Consider the following 18,653-nt stretch of genomic DNA (forward strand, 5'->3'; position numbering starts at 1 on the left):
TAATGAGAAGAGGCAGAAATGATGCTTGTGAAATTTATTAACGCAAATCTTTTTTGGTCCCTTCAACAATGTGACTGTTACAGCAACTTTAGGTGCAGCACAGTGGTAAAACAGTGCAGTACAAGGAAGGGGAGGGGGAAATTAGTTGGGCAGTTTAAAAAGAAAAAAAAGGTTAAAGGACACTGCTGAATAAATCAGAGAAGAAGAACAAATGTGCAATATTAAAGTTCAAAGTAAGACAACGTGAGATACACAGGCAACGAAGAAACTTGTTTAAACCACCATGCAAACGCCTCGCATTCATTAAACCAAAACTATGCATAAGTGCATATGTTGACTGGTATAAGAGCCTTTCATTGATGTAACTGAATCAAAGTGAAAACGAAATAAAATCAGAGGTAGTTGTCACTGCAGTACACCGAGGAGCTGCTAGGGTTTGCTCAAATTCACTAAAAAGTAATGTCTTCATTTCTCGTACGCATTTTAAGCTCGTTTCTATCATTACCACTTCTAAATAATGATTTTGAACCAATGAGTCTTTAATCAAAGTGGCTTCCAGACAGTCAACAAAACCCTGCAGGAGAGATAAACAATAACAGCTATAATTAAAATCATTTTGATTTGTATGTCAGACATTTTGGTGAGTTGTTAGGGGAAATCTTTCAATTCATGTCTGACAGAAAGACTCATGTTATGCTTCGAACACTGACTAAACAGGCAGAGAACGCAAACAAACTGATTAAATGGGCTGCTGCCCATTCTCTAAACTTTTCACTGAACAAAAACAGCTTCAACCCTCTGACTTCAGTGGCACCCTGGTCGTGCTCGACGTCACAGGCAGTCAACATTGTTTGGTGGCAATTCAGTAGCCAGCAGCCTGGTAAATGCTCAAGACAAACGAAATTTGAGAAAACTAACCCACAACAGTAAGTTAAAACTGCTATTAAAGTGGGTGGGGAGGTAAAGATGGTGAGTCCTTTCAGCACCGGGGCAGATACAAACCATTGTAAAAGCCCGGCAGATTCCAGAGAGCCTCAGTGGGGCCTCTGTGTGCACATCAATCTGTTCAGGAGGCTTCCCAGAGCCCCCTATGCTGTTCCTCAAACCCATCACCGATCACCTTCTTTCCCTAAAAACTCAACTATTCAGTCTCATTAAAAATCATAAGCTCAGGAGTGCTCACCGCTCCCCTCAAGATCTCAGACCGAGTGGATCACCAGTGATACAGCGGCGACCAGCTCCAAGGTTAAAGCAACAAACCTTGAGCACTTACAGTATACAGCAGCTGCATGGGGTGATGCCAACTCTGGGATCTAAACATCACGGTGGAAATAAAGACTGGTCTTAAAAAACGTCTTTACAATCCTTCTGTTTGCCTCTGCTTCTCCTGGAATTACACCATGCATAAACTCAGTTATGCACATTTCACACCACCTACTCCAGTGTAAACCACACACACACACACAGACAAAATACTAAAACAAAACACACACACCCCGGCTGCTGACTAAAGACAAAGCTTAAGTCAGTTTCTGCTGACTAAGCATGCTCATGGCTGAAATACTGAAGTGCCTTTTTTTTCTTCTTTTTAATAACTTTTGAGGCCTTCGTTAGAGGCCCTGAAGACACAAGCCAAAGTCTTTGCTATAAATTAAGTGAACATACAACAATAAAAGTTCCGGAGAGCAGCAACTGTTGCAAAACCAAAACTGTTCAAAGACCGACAGCTTCCACAACACAGTCTTAACAGTTAAGACCTGGCTTCTCTTTAGTCCCAGCATTTAATTGCCACTCAATCCGCTACACATTTAAGCCAAACTCTTCTACCGGTGACCAAATACTCTACACAGTACAAAAAGGAACTGAACACTATGCTGAGGCTACTTCCTTACACAGACAAAATACAGAAGAATATCTGATTAAAAAGCAATTTCTTTAGAAACCTGAAAGAAACAGGTGGATGCTTCAGCTGCTAGTTTGGGTCAACATATCTGGGGTTAGCTACAAAGAAAGTTCTAAATGAAATTTTATATCTTGGAGATAAAGCAAGGAAGTATTTATGAAGGTTTCTCAATGTGGTTCATTAACAAAAATCTCTTTAAAAACCTTCGTGTATTTTTGTAAACAGTGAATACCTACACTTCTTTGATGTAATACAGAAAACCTAGTTACTCATCCCTAGCATTTCTCCCATTGTTTTCTACCACTTTGTTCACAGTGACAACAAACTCAGCTCATTCACTGAAAGTCTTCAACACAATATGGCTCTAAACTGAAAATGCACATTCATGGATATTAATTGCCCTTGGGAGGAAACTAAACACACGTTAGAGCAGATGACATTTGGCAAATCAGAATTGCAGAAAGTCTGCAAGAAGCAAATCAGTTTGGTGAACTTAGAAGACTGAACTGAAAAAACAAACCAAAAACTAACTAAAATGGCACAAATGTGATGACGAAGAATGCAGAATGCAACAGCCTGTTAGGACATAAAGGGTCAAGACCAATGCTCTTCTGTGTTATGTGTTTAGTGTAGCCGTTCAACTCTTTTATTTAGAGTTACACTGTATGTAAACTTGTATTGCTGTATGTGAGACTGTATGTGTATATATGAGAGGATCAGAGGCCTGCCGTGAATGAGAAGTTGGCTGCTAATTTGATTCTACTACGTGAAGCTCTTCTGCTGGGACTGTCCATGGACAGGAGGGTCTTTGTGTCAGGTGGTGGTGGTGGTTCTCTGGGGTCTGCAGAGTCATCTGTGCTGCCATCACGCTTTGCAGGTAGATCAGCTGTGACGTCTGCCAGTGCCACCACATGTTCAAACAATACAAACAAACAAGCTCACACTTAACTACAGATGGAAAAGGTGCAAATAAGACTGATCCTTTTAATTTTATACCACAAAAACAGTATAAATCAGATGGACCACCTGTTGGTAGTGGAGGAGTTCTCTCCTCAAAGTAAATCAGATCCGCCTGCTGGACGACAACGGGGTCGGGGTGAAGCTGAGGCGACGGTAGGCAGGATGGAACAGGGCCACACAGCAGGTCCACTGGAGACGACAGACACAGCAGCTCTGACTCTGCAGCTGCATCAGCACCTGGAAGGTAAAACAAAATAAAATCAATTAAAAAGGCTGGCCAACACTTGAGGTCTCGACAATAGCCAATTAAGAGGAGGAGAGAATGATGCAACATAAAAAACTGAAAACTGAAAAAAAGGCATTGAGCTTTTTTTCACCATGATTTTTTTTGTAAAGCTAAGAAAAAGCTTATTTCAGAACTCCTGATTTTCTTCAGTATATCTTTAAAGACTACAAAAACCTTGAGCAGTCATGTATGACTTCCATTACCTGGACTCTGAGCTCCAGATGTTGCACTGCTAATCGGGCTGTCTCTCGGGCTCTCAGTGTTCTCCAGCTGGGGGCTGTTGGAGACTGAACAGCTTGGTTTTGCTACAACACACAGACAAAGCACTTTAATTACAATTTTCTTACAATGCACAGCCGCCATCTCATGAAATCACAACCCAAAAATCACCTTTTAGTTTGATCACTTCAGTCAGCACAGTGGAGCATGTCAGTAACCTAAAGTTCAATCTGAACTTTCAATAAGAAAGACTCCCAACACCTTTACCTTTCATATCGTTCTTCAAAACGATAATCCTCTTGTGACCATGCCCTTTGATCCAGATCACCTGATGAGAACAAATCAGAAACTGAATGGTGAGAACTGATAGAAATAAACAATTATCACAAAAGTTCAGGACATTAACAAAAGCGATCAATAGAGAAAAGGTTTAAGAGTTTATTTAGATCAGTGTTGCCCACACAAAGATTACTTGGGCTGGTTGCCCATGTCTATTATCAGCCACCAAAATATATAAGGTTAAAAATATTTTGTACTATGAACACAACCATGTGCCATCCCTTTACTAGTGAACTGCTCTTCCTGTCTTGCATTTTTCCCCACCACTATCTAGCGTTCTTGTCCGGTTGCCATACGGTGATATTTAATATTTATAACCTTCCCTAAAATGGATTTTTGACTCAAGCTCCACCATCTTAGACGGTGCTGGTGGCATTAGTCCGTCTCCTACAAACTGGAGGTCCAATCTCACCAGAACCTGCAGCAGGTGGAGAACTACTTCATATATGCCCTGAACTCACTAAGCCGAGTTCAGAACTCTGACTACTATCATCAGTAGGTGAAGCTGAATTCATCCACATAAGGAGATTCTTGAGAGGGAGCTGAGTTTTTGAAGGAGAGAAACAAGTAAATACAAGCTGTTTGGGAGTCCACACTCATATGCACACATACAGTGGGGCAAAAAAGTATTTAGTCAGCCACCGATTGTGCAAGTTCCCCCACTTAAAATGATGACAGAGGTCAGTAATTTGCACCAGAGGTACACTTCAACTGTGAGAGACAGAATGTGAAAGAAAAATCCATGAATTCACATGGTAGGATTTGTAAAGAATTTATTCGTAAATCAGGGTGGAAAATAAGTATTTGGTCACCTCAAACATGGAAAATCTCTGGCTCTCACAGACCTGTAACGTCTTCTGTAAGAAGCTTTTCTGTCCCCCACTCGTTACCTGTATGAATGGCACCTGTTTGAACTCATCATCTGTATAAAAGACACCTGTCCACAGCCTCAAACAGTCAGACTCCAAACTCCGCCATGGCCAAGACCAAAGAGCTTTCGAAGGACACCAGGAAAAGTATTGTAGACCTGCACCAGACTGGGAAGAGTGAATCTACGATAGGCAAGCAGCTTGGTGTGAAAAAATCAACTGTGGGAGCAATCATCAGAAAATGGAAGACATACAAGACCACTGATAATCTCCCTCGATCTGGGGCTCCACGCAAGATCTCATCCCGTGGGGTCAAAATGATCATGAGAACGGTGAGCAAAGATCCCAGAACCACACGGGGGGACCTGGTGAATGACCTGCAGAGAGCTGGGACCAAAGTAACAAAGGTCACTATCAGTAACACACTACAACGGCAGGGAATCAAATCCCGCAGTGCCAGACGTGTTCTGCTGCTGAAGCCAGTGCATGTCCAGGCCCGTCTGAAGTTTGCCAGAGAGCACATGGATGATACAGCAGAGGATTGGGAGAATGTCATGTGGTCAGATGAAACCAAAGTAGAACTTTTTGGTATAAACTCAACTCGTCGTGTTTGGAGGAAGAAGAATACTGAGTTGCATCCCAAGAACACCATACCTACTGTGAAGCATGGGGGTGGAAACATCATGCTATGGGGCTGTTTTTCTGCCAAGGGGACAGGACGACTGATCCGTGTTAAGGACAGAATGAATGGGGCCATGTATCGTGAGATTTTGAGCCAAAACCTCCTTCCATCAGTGAGAACTTTGAAGATGAAACGAGGCTGGGTCTTCCAACATGACAATGATCCAAAACACACCGCCCGGGCAACAAAGGAGTGGCTCCGTAAGAAGCATTTGAAAGTCCTGGAGTGGCCTAGCCAGTCTCCAGACCTCAACCCCATAGAAAATCTGTGGCGGGAGTTGAAAGTCCGTGTTGCTCGGCGACAGCCCCAAAACATCACTGCTCTCGAGAAGATCTGCATGGAGGAATGGGCCAAAATACCAGCTACTGTGTGTGCAAACCTGGTAAAGACCTATAGTAAACATTTGACCTCTGTTATTGCCAACAAAGGTTATGTTACAAAGTATTGAGTTGTATTTTTGTTATTGACCAAATATTTATTTTCCACCCTGATTTACGAATAAATTCTTTACAAATCCTACCATGTGGATTCATGGATTTTTTTTTTCACATTCTGTCTCTCACAGTTGAAGTGTACCTCTGGTGCAAATTACTGACCTCTGTCATCATTTTAGGTGGGGGAACTTGCACAATCGGTGGCTGACTAAATACTTTTTTGCCCCACTGTAAGTCCATGTCACATATAAGGTGCAAATCTGAATGAAAGCCTGTTCATGTTTTAGAATGATTCCTTATAGAGGAGCTCCAGTCTCTACTGCAGTAACTATACCTGTGGAATCGCACTGAGCAGCTCATCAACGCTGGTGTACCCACAGAAACGTGGATCAAGGCTGCAGCCTGTGAATTTGTTGTATGCTCCGTGGAACTCAGTCAGGAAGATCTGGTTGTAATGGTAGGTGTGGAGCAGCGCGCGTACATTACGAGCAAACTGGTAAAGCCTGGTTAGCCTCACAAATTCTTCCCAATGACTGCTGGCAGCTTGAGTGGTATCATCAGTTTCTTCGTGGTACAGCTGTGAAAAGATGATGATTATGGATCAAGCACAGTAAAAGTATTGGGGGGGGGAAAAAAAAAAAAAAAACCCCCAAAGAAAACTCTCGTACTCACCTCGACCAGGTATGGAAGGCTCTTCAGTAACTCGCTGAGAGAAAGGAACCCATATTCACATGGGTTTAGCGCAACTCCGTGAACGCTTAGGTAATACTGGCTCAGCTCCTCCACCTTCAAACCTTTGGTGATGTTCTCATCTTCTTGGGACATGAGCAGTGCCAGTAGCTGTGAGGTCAGAGAGCGCAGAGACTTCCTGTTGATCAGCTGCACTTCCCGACCATCCGTGCCATCCACCACCTTTCAGAAATGCACAAAGTGGGTAGTTAAGAATATCTGAAAATGCCAAGTTATATGAAATGAGACTTTTTACCGTTTACTGTGATTTTAAAAACTTTATAACCTCCAGGATGACTGACAGGACTTTTGTGCGAGACTTCATTTTGTGCATTTAATAAACTGGCTAATTTATAATGAAGACAAAACCCCTGAGACAACAAATCTATTAATTTTATTTTTAGCAGACATGACCACATGCTTCTGCCTTTACAAAAAACATCTGACTGTCAAGTGAAGCTCTATTTTTATTATTTTATTAAACTAAGCAACAGCGAGCTTCTCAGCAGATAGATTTACACAGCTTCCCCTGGGGATGTTTTCTTCTTTACCTTGACAACATGGCAGAGTTTGGTCAGCAGAGCAGGCAGGGAGCTTGCGTCGAAGTCTTGCAGGCGTAGCCCGTAACCAAAGGTTTTGCTGTACTCTGTGAGCAGCTGACTCACAGGCAGACTGGAGTTTTTCTGAGCCCGCAGCAGCTTGACCAGCTGAGCTGCCAGAGCTTTGATACGTTCAACCTCAGTGAGAGACAGCACTTTCTCCTCACCGCACTCCAGCACCTGATGAAGGACGAGGGCATTAAATGGTAAGTTTGTTTTTCATGAAGACCAAGAGTCCCAGACATCATAATTATATTTACAAAGACAGTTCTATCCAAGCAGGGAGATGCAGGAAAAAGAAACCTGGCCTGATCCACTGACTGAAATCAAAAGGCATGGCAAATCCTCTTAAGTGAAAAATAACCCCATGCCATTCGTTCCCAGAAGTCTCATCACCAAAGCAGCATCAGTTCACTGTGACTGATGCTGGCAAAACTTCTTATGCTGTGTACATACTGGAAGTGATTCGATCGTCGTGCATCGCCTTGGCCAAAAGCAAAAACCTACTGCACGCCACACTCACCATCAGGACATCAGGGATTGCCTCAAAGAGCTCAATGAGCTTGGTGAACCCATAGTGGCTGAGCTTACACTGGCGACCAAAGTGGTGGTGGTAAGTTGGTATAAACTTGCTGAAGGGCATTCGACAGTGAGGCTGGTGGCGAAGCAGGTCCACCACCTCCTTCCCAAACTGCTTGGTACGCTCCAGTTCTTCCATAGTACGCTCTAGTAAAGAAAGAAAACGACTTTAGTGATAGGCAACCAAAAAGAAATGCATCATTAAAATAAAATAAGGTTTCTATGGTTAACAGTTTCTGCAGGTAAGTAGATCCTTTTTTAAACTCAAGTCTAATGCGCTTTTAAATTCTACTTCCAAATTGACAGTTATGCACTCACCCCTCTTAGGAACTGAGATGACTGTGTCGGTGGGCTGTTGTGTGATGGTGATGGTGGTGTCAGGGATCTCAGTCAACAGATCCATCAAGTCACATATCCCATAGTCAGTTACTCTCCAGTCTCTGGAGAAGCACCTGATTCACAAAAGAATGCATCACAGCACCCACACCACTAATAATTCAAACAGTTTTTCCGCTCCTATGAAACTAACACACGTGTCCTATTTATGTTTAATTACCAATGGTATGCCTGCATGAAGTCCTTGATTGCCACTTGTTTGCTGGCTTGAAACTTAAGCAGTTTAAGCAGGTCTTGGGTGAAGCGTTTAACTTGAGCTCGGTGAGTTAGAGTCAGTAAACGCTTTGTACCCATACCCAAGATCTGTTGGTTAGAAAAATGAAAAACGTATAAAATAAACAAAGACAACATGAACAAATACATTGTTCAATCGGAAGATCATCACTGGGTGGTCCTCATTAAAAATACCTGCAGAACATGTGGCACAGCCTCGAGGAGCTCCAGCAGCTTAGAGAAGCCATAGTCGGAGACGCGGCACTGCTTGGCAAAGTGATGATGATATGAGGGAATGAATTTGCTGATTGGCATTATGCATGACGGCTGACTTTTTAAGAGGTCAATAATCTCTCGGCTAAACTGGATGAGCTGTGGATTGCCAACTGGACTCTTGCAGCGTTGAATCCATGGCTCTGTGTGACAATTAAAAAAATAATAATAATAAATTGTTAAGGTGAAATGGGCTGCCTGAGCTAAACGCAAACTGCCTGATAACTTTACAAGAACTCATATCAGATGGTTAAAGAGTTTAAAACAAAAAACCAACAAAAAAAAAAAAAACCCAAAACACACCCAAGATGAGAGGTCTGAACAGCACTATGAAAAATGAAAATGAAACTCCAATAAAAACCAGATTTGTAAATATACCTACCAGAGTTTGGCACCGGAGGTTTATTGTTGATCCACTTGATGACTTTGAAACCATTTTGAGCTGTGACTACTGTGATACTGGGAACACAGGTGACGAGGTGCTCCAGAGGAACACCACCTTCCAGTGACTCATTGCCAAGCTGAAGTGGTCTGAATTTTGCTGCATAACAGTCTGGAAAACTAAATGGAAATTAAACTTTTTAATAACTTTATAACGACAGAAAATATATTCTAACATTAAAAATGCGTACACGTAACAGGTAATAAACCAGTTCTTACCTGAGGAGTGGAAGTGTGCCCTGATGTGACTGCAACAGACTGTGGACCTCTGAGGCTAGTGTGCTCAGAGACATTACAACAAATGGGATTTTATAGGAATCAGGGTCAAAGTCGGCCTCACTGCAAAAAAAAAAAAAAAAAAAAAAGAACAACAGTCAGTGATGGAAAAAGGTCAACTTACGCTACAATATAAAGGTTTCGAACTGTTGTATACCTGAAGTCCTGCAGTGAATAGTGCTGTCTGCAGACAGGTTCATGGTACTCCAACTCCTCAAACACAACAGGACTCCCACTTGCTGAGGAGGAGCCCTCCTGGGATTGGGAAGATCCCAGTGGACTCTGGCGTATTTGGCTGTTGGACAGAAGGCACACAAACCTTGAGCCTCCCTGCTCCCGCACTGCAACCAGCTCTGGGAGCCGATACAGATCGCCAACCACGAGCTTACGGGAATATCTGGAGAGAGCAGGGCAGAGTTGGAGTATATACTTTTACTACATTTTTTTGCCATCTCATTTTTTGAATGCTATACTCAAACACCAAATGTGTATGCAAAAATTAGACAATAACGAGTTTAGAAAGATACTGACTTTTTCTCATAAATCTCAGTGAACTTGAAAAGAGGAAGGCAACTGGCAGGAGCATCTTGAAGAATGGAGATTATCTCTGGGCTATAAAATAACAACCACAAATGTCACCACGATAGACCAAACAACAATTTAAATTTTAAAATTTCACAATGTAACCAACATATTAAAGCTCCAAACTAAAATATATATAAACTGTACCCGAGCATGGCAAGAGATTTGTTGCTGCCACCGGTGATCAGAGACACCTGAATGCGTTTGCCTCCGATCTTGTAACGGTGTAGGCCGCTGACTGCACTAATGGCCTGCTGCAGGGACATCATCTGAATTGTGGCCTTCAGCTGGTAGTCAGTGTGGGGGCTAAGCTCCACACTTTTTACCTAAACAAAACAAGTTATACCACAAAGTGATTTTGAGAGGAAAGGGTAGGTAAAACATATACAAACTACTTAGATGTGAGCAGAACACAGATATGCATTGCATGAAATATTGGCATAATTTGACTACGCTTTACCCTTCCGTATCGGGAGAAGGTGTCATTTAAAGTTTGCTGCAGATCCTTGCGAGACATTCTGTAGTCCAGGTTGGCAACCTGGATCTCTGCTCCCTCTGAGAAAGGCTCAGAAGCTTCAGAACAAGGGCTACGAGGGGCAGCAATCAGAGGTGAGGAACGGCTGGATAGGCAAGGGGATGCACTCCTTATGTTAGAGAATGGAGAGATGCAATAAAAACATAATTAAAATTACATTTATCATTACGCATGGTTTATAATTTGCATGCAGCAGTAGGTAACCTGGAAGACCAGGAGCCCTGAGATAAGACGAGGGGGCTGAAGCTTCTGTGTAGGTTCAACTTGCTGAAGGCGGAGGGTGTGCTAATCTGGAACTCCCCTGAGTTCCTGTCCACTTGGTCAACAGGGGATTCAGTTGCACTTTGAGGGCTGGAGTCCTCTCTGCTATACAGAAAGATGAACAACAGGCACATGCAGATAAACAACATGACGCAAACATGACAAACATTTTATTTTCAGTTGAAAATTTATTCCCGCCATCTCTGTGTGTACCTCTGGCTGTAGATGGATTCTACAGTGAGACCAGGCTTAGTTAGTTGCTCCAGTGCTCCAGCCTCACCATTATTCTGGGTCGAAGACGAGGCAGCACATCCCTTTTCCAAGTGCTGAAAGTTCATTCTGGCCTTCCCCTCCAAACTGCCCAGCTCCTGGATCAAGCAGGGAAGGCAGAAGTTAAGTTGTAGATATTGACCTGCTAGATAATGGTCGTATCCATCCTGTCCATGTGTGGAACAGGATGGTCAAGCGATTAGTTCAAGTAGTTACAAAATACGAATACAAGCAGAACAGAGAAACTCAGAAAAGACCATGGACTGCTGTTTAACTAGGGATGTACATTCAAAATGCCAAAAAAAGGAAAAACTGCTTTACCGTAGAGCTCATTTTCAGGGAATTTCTTACATATTAAAAGCAATAATAATAATTTATAATTAACAAAAAGGTTTTATATTGGCACCAAAGAAAATCTCCAGGACTATGATCAAATATTTTAGACATTTTTTATTATTTTTCTCCAGATTACAATATATTTTTGTTTATCAAACAGAAATTTCATAGACGTCAGTTAAGTAACGTAACTACGTAACTGTGCTTGCTTATGTTCTAAACTCACGAAGGGCCCATACTGAGCCAAGGACAACTTGTATTTTTTTTAATTAACTTGACTGCATTAAAGGGTGTAACACTGTAAATTGCTCTGATATAAAAGGAATACTGAGACAGTTCAAACTTTTCTGCTACTTGCCCTCGCAGCAATGAGAACAGCACACTGAAAATACTGTGGTAGTCCCATTGCGTTTGTTTTATTGTGAGCCTCAAATATAAAAACCTCTAAGGCTTTATATTAAAAAAACTAACAACAAAACAACAACAAAAAACCTAGGCTTTAATGTCTTCATTCAATTTTGGTGCTTAAAGAGAAATCTTAAATTACATTTTCTCCTTACTGTTTAACTACAAAGAGACTTAAATGTCCATCCCAGTTAATTTATGGGTCAGCTCCCCCCCCATTTGTCACACTGGTTACAAACAAACCAGAAAAAGACAAACCGAATCAGCCACTAGAGGTCATTTTTAATCATAGTAGAAATCAGCACTGTCCAAATTTCTCCAAAAGTAAATTCATTAATTTGAAAAATAGAAAAGAAAAGAAAGCGCTTATAGCAGCACATAAAGCAGAACCTGGACAAAACACACAAAATGGTAGCTCACAAACTACATCAGCACTGATATACTGAGCAAAACCACAGACACAAAGCTATATGGCGTTCATGCAATAACACGATGACTGACGAGCAGGAGAGGAGTGGATTAATGAAGGACAAGCAACACATATTACATGCGCAGGCAAAAGGCAGGAGCTAACAGTTACAAGCTGTTAGTCAAAGCAGCAATTAGAAGGTCACTGGGGGGAGGAGAAGCTACAGTGATTTACAAAGCAGCCCAGACAAAGAGAGATGGCAATGGAGGCTGAGGGGAAGCAGGCACAGATGAGTCTGCTGACCTGATGGGGCTTGGCTGGAGCACCACCGGGAGGCCCACTGCAACCCCTCCTGGGGCTATAGGGCCTTTCAGCCACCGGACCAGGGGTGTGGCAGGGGCGGGTTGCTCGCCGTGGCCTTCTGGGTGACCTGGGTGTCTCCAGGGGCAGAAAAGAGAAGGAGGCTATGGATGGGGGAGGGCCGAACATTGAATCCTGGGTTTGAGAGGTCCGGGCCAGAGTCTGAGGCAAGTGATGGGGCTGAGAACGAAGCTCAGACTCAGGACTTGCATCGTCTCTGGGCCGCGGGGAGAAGGAGAGGCTGATTCTGTGGCCAAACACATCCTCATTTTCCATTCGCTTGCGGGCACGTGTAGCTGCCTCAGGGCTGCCAAAGCGGAGGACTGCTGTGCCCTGGGACACACCAAGTACTCTGCCGCCACAGTTGTCTGACAGCCGGCGGAGCCTGAGCTTCACAGCGTTCCGCATGTTCTTGTCACAGTTGAGAGGGAGGTTGTGCACATAGAGGTGGTTGAAACTGGGCTGAAGGAGGGGAGGAAAAGACACCGCGGCTGCCTGGTTTGTATTATTTACACTCAGAAAATAAAACGTTTATTTATTTTTACTTGGGAAAAACAAGTGGGAATGGCCGACAATATTAACGATTAGCAACAATTAATGATTTCCAATTCCCACTATTAGATTAGTAACTCAATCGTGTGTGAAATTCACATTCCAGCTGCATCGCTCTTCACATTTGGCAAGTTTACATTAAAACGAGATTTTGTCCTTCGTTAATTTTGTTAGCGTATACTTACCTTAATAAAAGGACAGTTTAAAAAGTACTCTTAAAATCTTAATGAAGCATTTATGAGGCCTACCTGCGCTTTGACAAGCATGCGTGGTGGCAGATCTGCTGTTATCTCCTGAAAGGGCACATGGCTGTTGGCATGCTGCAGTAGAGCTGAAGATGTATGGCTGCCATGAACCAGGATTACATGGAAACCATGGCGATGACGCAGGTCACTCAACTCGCTTGCAAAATTCACATCAGCTGTTAATAAAAAGGTGACCTGTGTTATCACAAATGTATGTGTGGTAACATGGCTGTAGTTCATTACAAGTAATCAGAGGTGAACTTACAGGATACCAGTACAACAGTTGCAGGTGCAGTGTGCGTCTCAGCAAAGCGCCGTAGGCTCTGACGAAGTTTGTCATCTGCAGCATTCTTGGCTGTGGCATTAATATGTGCAACAGTAACCTGTAAAAGTACAATTATTAAGCGTCTGAATTATTCCTCCTTTTAGGCAGTGACTGAATACACACTCAAACTGTATGGATATTTTAAAAGTGTGTGATGTGTTAAGACAAAAATCACAAGCTGATCAGTCAAGCTAAAAATACTGAACGCACAACTTTTTTTTAACCTCTTCAGGACAAGCTATACTTAATGTTATAGAACCAATTACCAGCATGAAGAGAACTCAGTATTTGTATTGTCATAATTAGGGTAATTTCAGACTGCTTTTATTGCTTGAATATTACTGATACCTGGCAGTTGTTGAGCTCTTGGATGACAGCTTTACTCTCCTTGCTAATATCACAAACGCAAATGAATTCTGCCTCACGATGACCCTGGAAGAAGCGGTTGCGAATTCGTTGGACCACAGCTCCAGCAGAGCGTCCACTGGGGACACTGCAGTTCTCAATGTCCCAAAAGACCCCGACTGGAGGGATGTTCTCGGGACCAGTACCCTCTGGTGATCCTAGCAAAGCGATCATTTTAAAGCACACTCAGGTTTCTTGGAAGCTTATAGTTAATAAAATCAGTTCAGTTTTGTTGCCGATTTGTACTGCTGCATTACTGACTCCACTAACCATATTTCTGTCCAGTCTTGCCAAGACTGGTTGATGGCATGAGCATTTTGCCATCGGAGAAGGTGCCACAGCCATTACAAATAGGAATAGGAATAGGAGCAGTCTGAGGAATAGGAACACTTGGGTGCACCTTGTCGGACTCTGCCATCAGACCATTCATAGGCTGCAAAAGGGTACAAATTCAAGACGCTCAAACACACAAAAAAGCAATAACAAGAAATATGAAAAGCGATAAAAGCTTAAACACACATGATTCAGCTCAACATTTTGTAAAAAAAAAATACCTGCATCTTTAGGCCACACAAATTTAATGAAGAGAGATCGACCAACCTTAAATAAGCACTCCTGACAGTAGTGTGCCCCCTTCACACAAACAGTGCGTTCAACATTTAGGTGCATAGGATTAGAGAAGAAGTGTGCTGAAGTGGCTGTAGTAGTGATGGTGCTGGTGCTTGGGTGACCACCGAGTATACTTCCTTGGGATCTTCTGGCTGATGCGCTGCAGTCCACACCACATGTGTAAAAGCCAGAAGAGGTCAGGCAAGAGCCATGCAAGCTAGCAGGTAGAGAGGAAACAGAGGGGAGAGAGGATGCCATCGGTGCTGAAGAGGGAAAGAGGCTGGCTTGACTGAAAGAAAGAGGTACAGCTGGGTAGGTGTGGAGAAGCCCTGAGCAGCAGGGGAGGTAGGGGTGTGATGAAATAGGTTGAGAGGTAGCAACAGAAGAGGACAGCTGAGGTTTGCAACTAAGACTGAATAAAGGATCAAAAGCTTCACCTCCAGTGCCACAGCTAAATTTATGTTTATACTGATGAACAGATGAGGCTACAGAACAAGGCCCAGACCTACTAGTACTGATCGGTGCTCCCAGAGACCCTGGGGCCATATAAAGCGAAACAACTCCTGCAGCATTGCTGCCGCTACCAACAACACCTCTGCCACCCAACAACCCAAAGCCATCTGTGTTGTTGTGGTCACAGTGCTCGCAAATGCTTACTTTGGGGCTAGCCCCCTCTTGTTGCTGATGAGGTGGTGGCGGTTGTTGGAAGGAGTCTTGTGCAAGCTGAGGGGGAGGTGGCGGCAAGCAGGGAGGAGGCAATGGGAGAGAGGACAGAGAGAAGGGCTGGGATAACTGGGAAGAGGAAGTATGGTGCAGTGGTGGAGGAGGCACATCTTTCAGATCCAGTACAGCCTTTCTGTTGTCCATGTGATTGCTCTGAATAAGAAAAGAAGAAAAAAAAAATCACTTCACATTAGTTCTGTAAATTTCTTGTGACTTCTCAAAGCCATAATAAAGACATATCTATATGAATTAAAAAATATAAATAAAAGATTACGATATTTAAAAAAAACATCTAAAAAAGATCAACAAGCAAATGTTATTATTGGAAAAAGACAAGATGAACTTTTTAAATGATTATTTTTATTCAGAGAAAAAAAAAAAGTTATCTAACACTACCAGGCCCTATGTGAAAAGGCAACTGTCCCCCCCCCCCCTTCTTAAATTAACTGATTAACCACATATTTTGGAAAGCTGAATTCAGTTTCACTAGCCAGAGTCATGCCTGATTATTCTCAGGTCAGATGAATTGGCAATTTCTTCAAATAGAGCATGTCCGACAAAGCGAAGTAAGAAACTAGATCTCAAAAAGCAACATTATGCCACAGTCTAAAAATACTCGAGAACAGATGAGAAAAAGTAACTGACATCTATCAGTGTGTAAAGGATTACAAAGCCATTTATAAGGGTTTGGAACTCCAGTAACCCATGACAAAATCCATGAAGTGCAAATGGAGAAAACTTGGAACAGTGGTGAAACTTCCCAGGAGTGGCAAGCCTCCCAAAATTATGTCTTCACCCAGCATGTATAAAATAAAATTAAAAAAAACCAAAAAAAAAAAAACCTGTAGGCCTCACTTGTATCAGTTAAAGTTACAGCACACATAAAACTATCAGCATTTTATAAAAAAGGATCATATCAAAGGTGTGATGGCCCGGGGCTTCTTTGCTGTTTCAGGACATGAATGACTAGATGTAACTGACAGAAAGTCCTGAATGAGAATGTCCCCCAATCAGTTTGTGCTCTGAAGTTCAAGTTTACTTGTTTTATGCAACAGGACAACGGTCCAGAACACAGTAGTGAATCCACCTCTAAATGGCTCAAAGGTTTTGGAGTGGGCTATACAAAGCCTATATTTAAATTAAATTTAGATTTTTTTGGCATGACCTTAAACAGCCACCAATGGTTGAATTAAAACAATTCTGCTACAGAAGAGTGGGACAAAATTTCTCCACAGTGATGCATATCATTCCCAGTAAAGTGTTATCCACAAACACTTTACTGCTGCTCTTGCTGGCAAGGGCGGCACATAGGTCCTGGTAGGTTAGCTACCTCTTCCCTCACTTAATAAATTAACTCCTCATTTTAAACATTGCATTTTGTATTTACTGTTATCTTTATCCAATATTAAAATTTGATAGATCTGAAACATTTAAGTGTGACAACTATTTTTTCTAGTACTCAGTAAGGGGGTAAATAACACTGCGCAGCAAAATAAAATAAAAAAAATTAGTTTACATTAATGGTTTGATAACATACCTGAAATATTTTCATTTTAATCTCTCATTTAGAAAACAGTTCAGTTTCTTCATTAAGCTCCATATGTCTGTACTGATAAATACATACTTTGTCTGTCTGATGAGGGGAGCTTGTTTCATGTGCGGAGAAGCAGTCCTTGAGCTTCCATAGCAGGGTTGAAGCCTCTGTTTCGGTGTGAGCGAGCCATGGGAAGGATCTAGCGCCACATGTTGATCTCTCCTTTCCCAGTCCTTCCATCATACGAACCACAGGAGTCTTTCACCATACTTGCATCTATCTCTCTTCTCTCTCATGCTTTCCCAAAGAAACGAAAGTTAAAAGAAGTTTACTACAGTCATGCTGAATAATTCCCATATGCGACGTTGACACCGTGGTTAAAGTTCGTACCAACTCATTTATGATGACACAGATCGCAGGTGACTAACCGTGAGCCCGACAGCACAGCTTCAAAACATTACAGATAAATAAAAGGGTCATCTCCAACCCCAAACCTTCACAAATTCGACGGTTTTAACAGTTCCTCTTAGGCTAATGTCAGAAGCGAAGCAGTACGTAAACTAACCGATAAGATGATAACTTAGCTCGAGCTAGCTAACGTTACTTTCATTTAATTTACTCATTGGCTACGTCGGAACTGGCCTGCTAAGCCAACTAGTCTCACTACCTAAATCTAGCCATTAAAATAGAAACTTAATGGCTTGTCTTTAGCTATTTAAGCTAACAACTGGGTATTAATGTTTAGCTTGTTTGAACGCACTTGCACATACTTGCTCCCACAAGCTATCCTTCGAGATCCTTACGAGAGAATTGATACTATTCGGTAACAGCGAGGTAATGCCAAACAAGCTGATTATTTACCTGAGAAACTCGCGTCTTCTACATCTTCCTCAAAGGACCATTCCCTATCTATCTCCCTAGAAACGCGCACCTTTTTGTAACCTACTTCTGCCGGAAAGCAATTACTGCTGTCGTAAAATGTGTTCCTATTGTCCGAATCTGGCTGTTTCTCAATACTCAAGTACGCAAGTCCGTACTCGCGTTCTTGCTAGTCCGTACTTCGTAAGTTCACGCGGGAATCTGGACTTCCCGAGAACGTCCTTGATCATCTCAGCGCCAGTTTTTACTGCCATCCCCTCTTAATTTAACTGCGATTAATATTTGCAATGGAAATTAGACATAGTATAAAAAGGTAAACATGATGTAGTAGATTTCAGATAGTATAGAAAGATAATTAAAAAAAAGAAGTATTTTAAGCACTTTGGCAAAATTCACTTTTACATATGATTTGTTTCATAATGTCTAATAAGGCACGATGGTAACAAACAGGTCTCATGTTAGAATGCTTTTATTATTATTTTAGTAGACACTCAAAACTTACAATAGGCTAATGGGGTTTGGAAGACAATTGAACAAATATTTAAAACATAATTTGATTATCTCTGGAGCTGCCTTCAGGATCATCACATATTAATATGCTGTTTCCACTCCCAGTGAAAATGTTTCCTCCTCAATTAAAAATATTTTTAATGTTTAATTCAGAGTCTGCAAAGTAAGAACGGCACATTTTCCATCAGGGGATATGACAGGTGAAATATTCAGTTCAAAATATAAACTGTAAGCTTTTCAAGTAAGACTTAAAGATTAAATAAAACATCCAGTTATGAAGCTTAACTTTCATTTCAGCCAAACCAGTTTGCTCAGGAGCAAATAAAGCACAGAAATAAACCAAACATTAAGATTTAGAAATGATCTAAGTGGGAGATGAGTGGATGATGGGGTGGGTGCAGTTTTTCTCTGTGGTTGGGTCAGGTGGGCTGCCCCGGGCTATGTGGGTCCGGGCAGCGCTGCTGAACTGGGCCCCGGTCCAGATGGGCCTGGGTCCCCTTGCCTTGGTGGGTTCC

At 42.2% G+C, this 18,653-nt stretch overlaps 1 protein-coding gene across 6 annotated transcripts; it reads right to left on the reverse strand.

Moving 5' to 3' along the window:
- Positions 1 to 19: 19 nt before the first annotated feature.
- Positions 20 to 17,774, reverse strand: marf1 (meiosis regulator and mRNA stability factor 1). Of its 6 annotated transcripts, none has more exons than XM_026170034.2 (27): positions 17,611 to 17,774; positions 16,840 to 17,046; positions 14,484 to 15,368; positions 14,154 to 14,316; positions 13,827 to 14,041; positions 13,419 to 13,536; positions 13,157 to 13,329; positions 12,300 to 12,434; positions 10,790 to 10,944; positions 10,520 to 10,681; positions 10,241 to 10,424; positions 9,928 to 10,106; positions 9,730 to 9,810; positions 9,356 to 9,595; positions 9,142 to 9,261; positions 8,864 to 9,042; positions 8,404 to 8,624; positions 8,156 to 8,298; positions 7,918 to 8,051; positions 7,544 to 7,746; positions 6,973 to 7,200; positions 6,365 to 6,604; positions 6,027 to 6,269; positions 3,636 to 3,696; positions 3,353 to 3,454; positions 2,930 to 3,100; positions 20 to 2,798 (listed from the first exon to the last, which is right to left on the reverse strand). In XM_026170034.2, the coding sequence occupies exons 2-27, from the start codon at positions 16,990 to 16,992 to the stop codon at positions 2,620 to 2,622; spliced, it is 5,067 nt and encodes a 1,688-aa protein (XP_026025819.2). In that variant the 5' UTR covers positions 16,993 to 17,046; positions 17,611 to 17,774; the 3' UTR covers positions 20 to 2,619. The 6 variants fall into 6 exon arrangements, with proteins under 6 accessions (XP_026025819.2, XP_026025818.2, XP_026025816.2 ...); XM_026170033.2 differs by having other exon boundaries at positions 10,520 to 10,678; positions 12,300 to 12,818; XM_026170031.2 differs by having other exon boundaries at positions 12,300 to 12,818.
- Between the last annotated feature and the right edge of the window lie 879 nt (positions 17,775 to 18,653).

Source organism: Astatotilapia calliptera, chromosome 6, assembly GCF_964374335.1.
Source record: "Astatotilapia calliptera chromosome 6, fAstCal68.1, whole genome shotgun sequence".
NCBI classification, from domain to species: domain Eukaryota; kingdom Metazoa; phylum Chordata; class Actinopteri; order Cichliformes; family Cichlidae; genus Astatotilapia; species Astatotilapia calliptera.

What these genes read in the sequence shown, in the direction of transcription:
- marf1 (XM_026170031.2), bottom strand. Translation starts at nt 16,992, where the DNA reads ATGATGGAAGGACTGGGAAAGGAGAGATCAACATGTGGCGCTAGATCC. An exon ending in AAGAGCTCAACAACTGCCAG is followed by an intron (nt 13,537 to 13,826) that starts GTATCAGTAATA and finishes GTACTTTTACAG; the next exon opens with GTTACTGTTGCACATATTAA. An exon ending in CAGGGCTCCTGGTCTTCCAG is followed by an intron (nt 10,425 to 10,519) that starts GTTACCTACTGC and finishes CTCTAACATAAG; the next exon opens with GAGTGCATCCCCTTGCCTAT.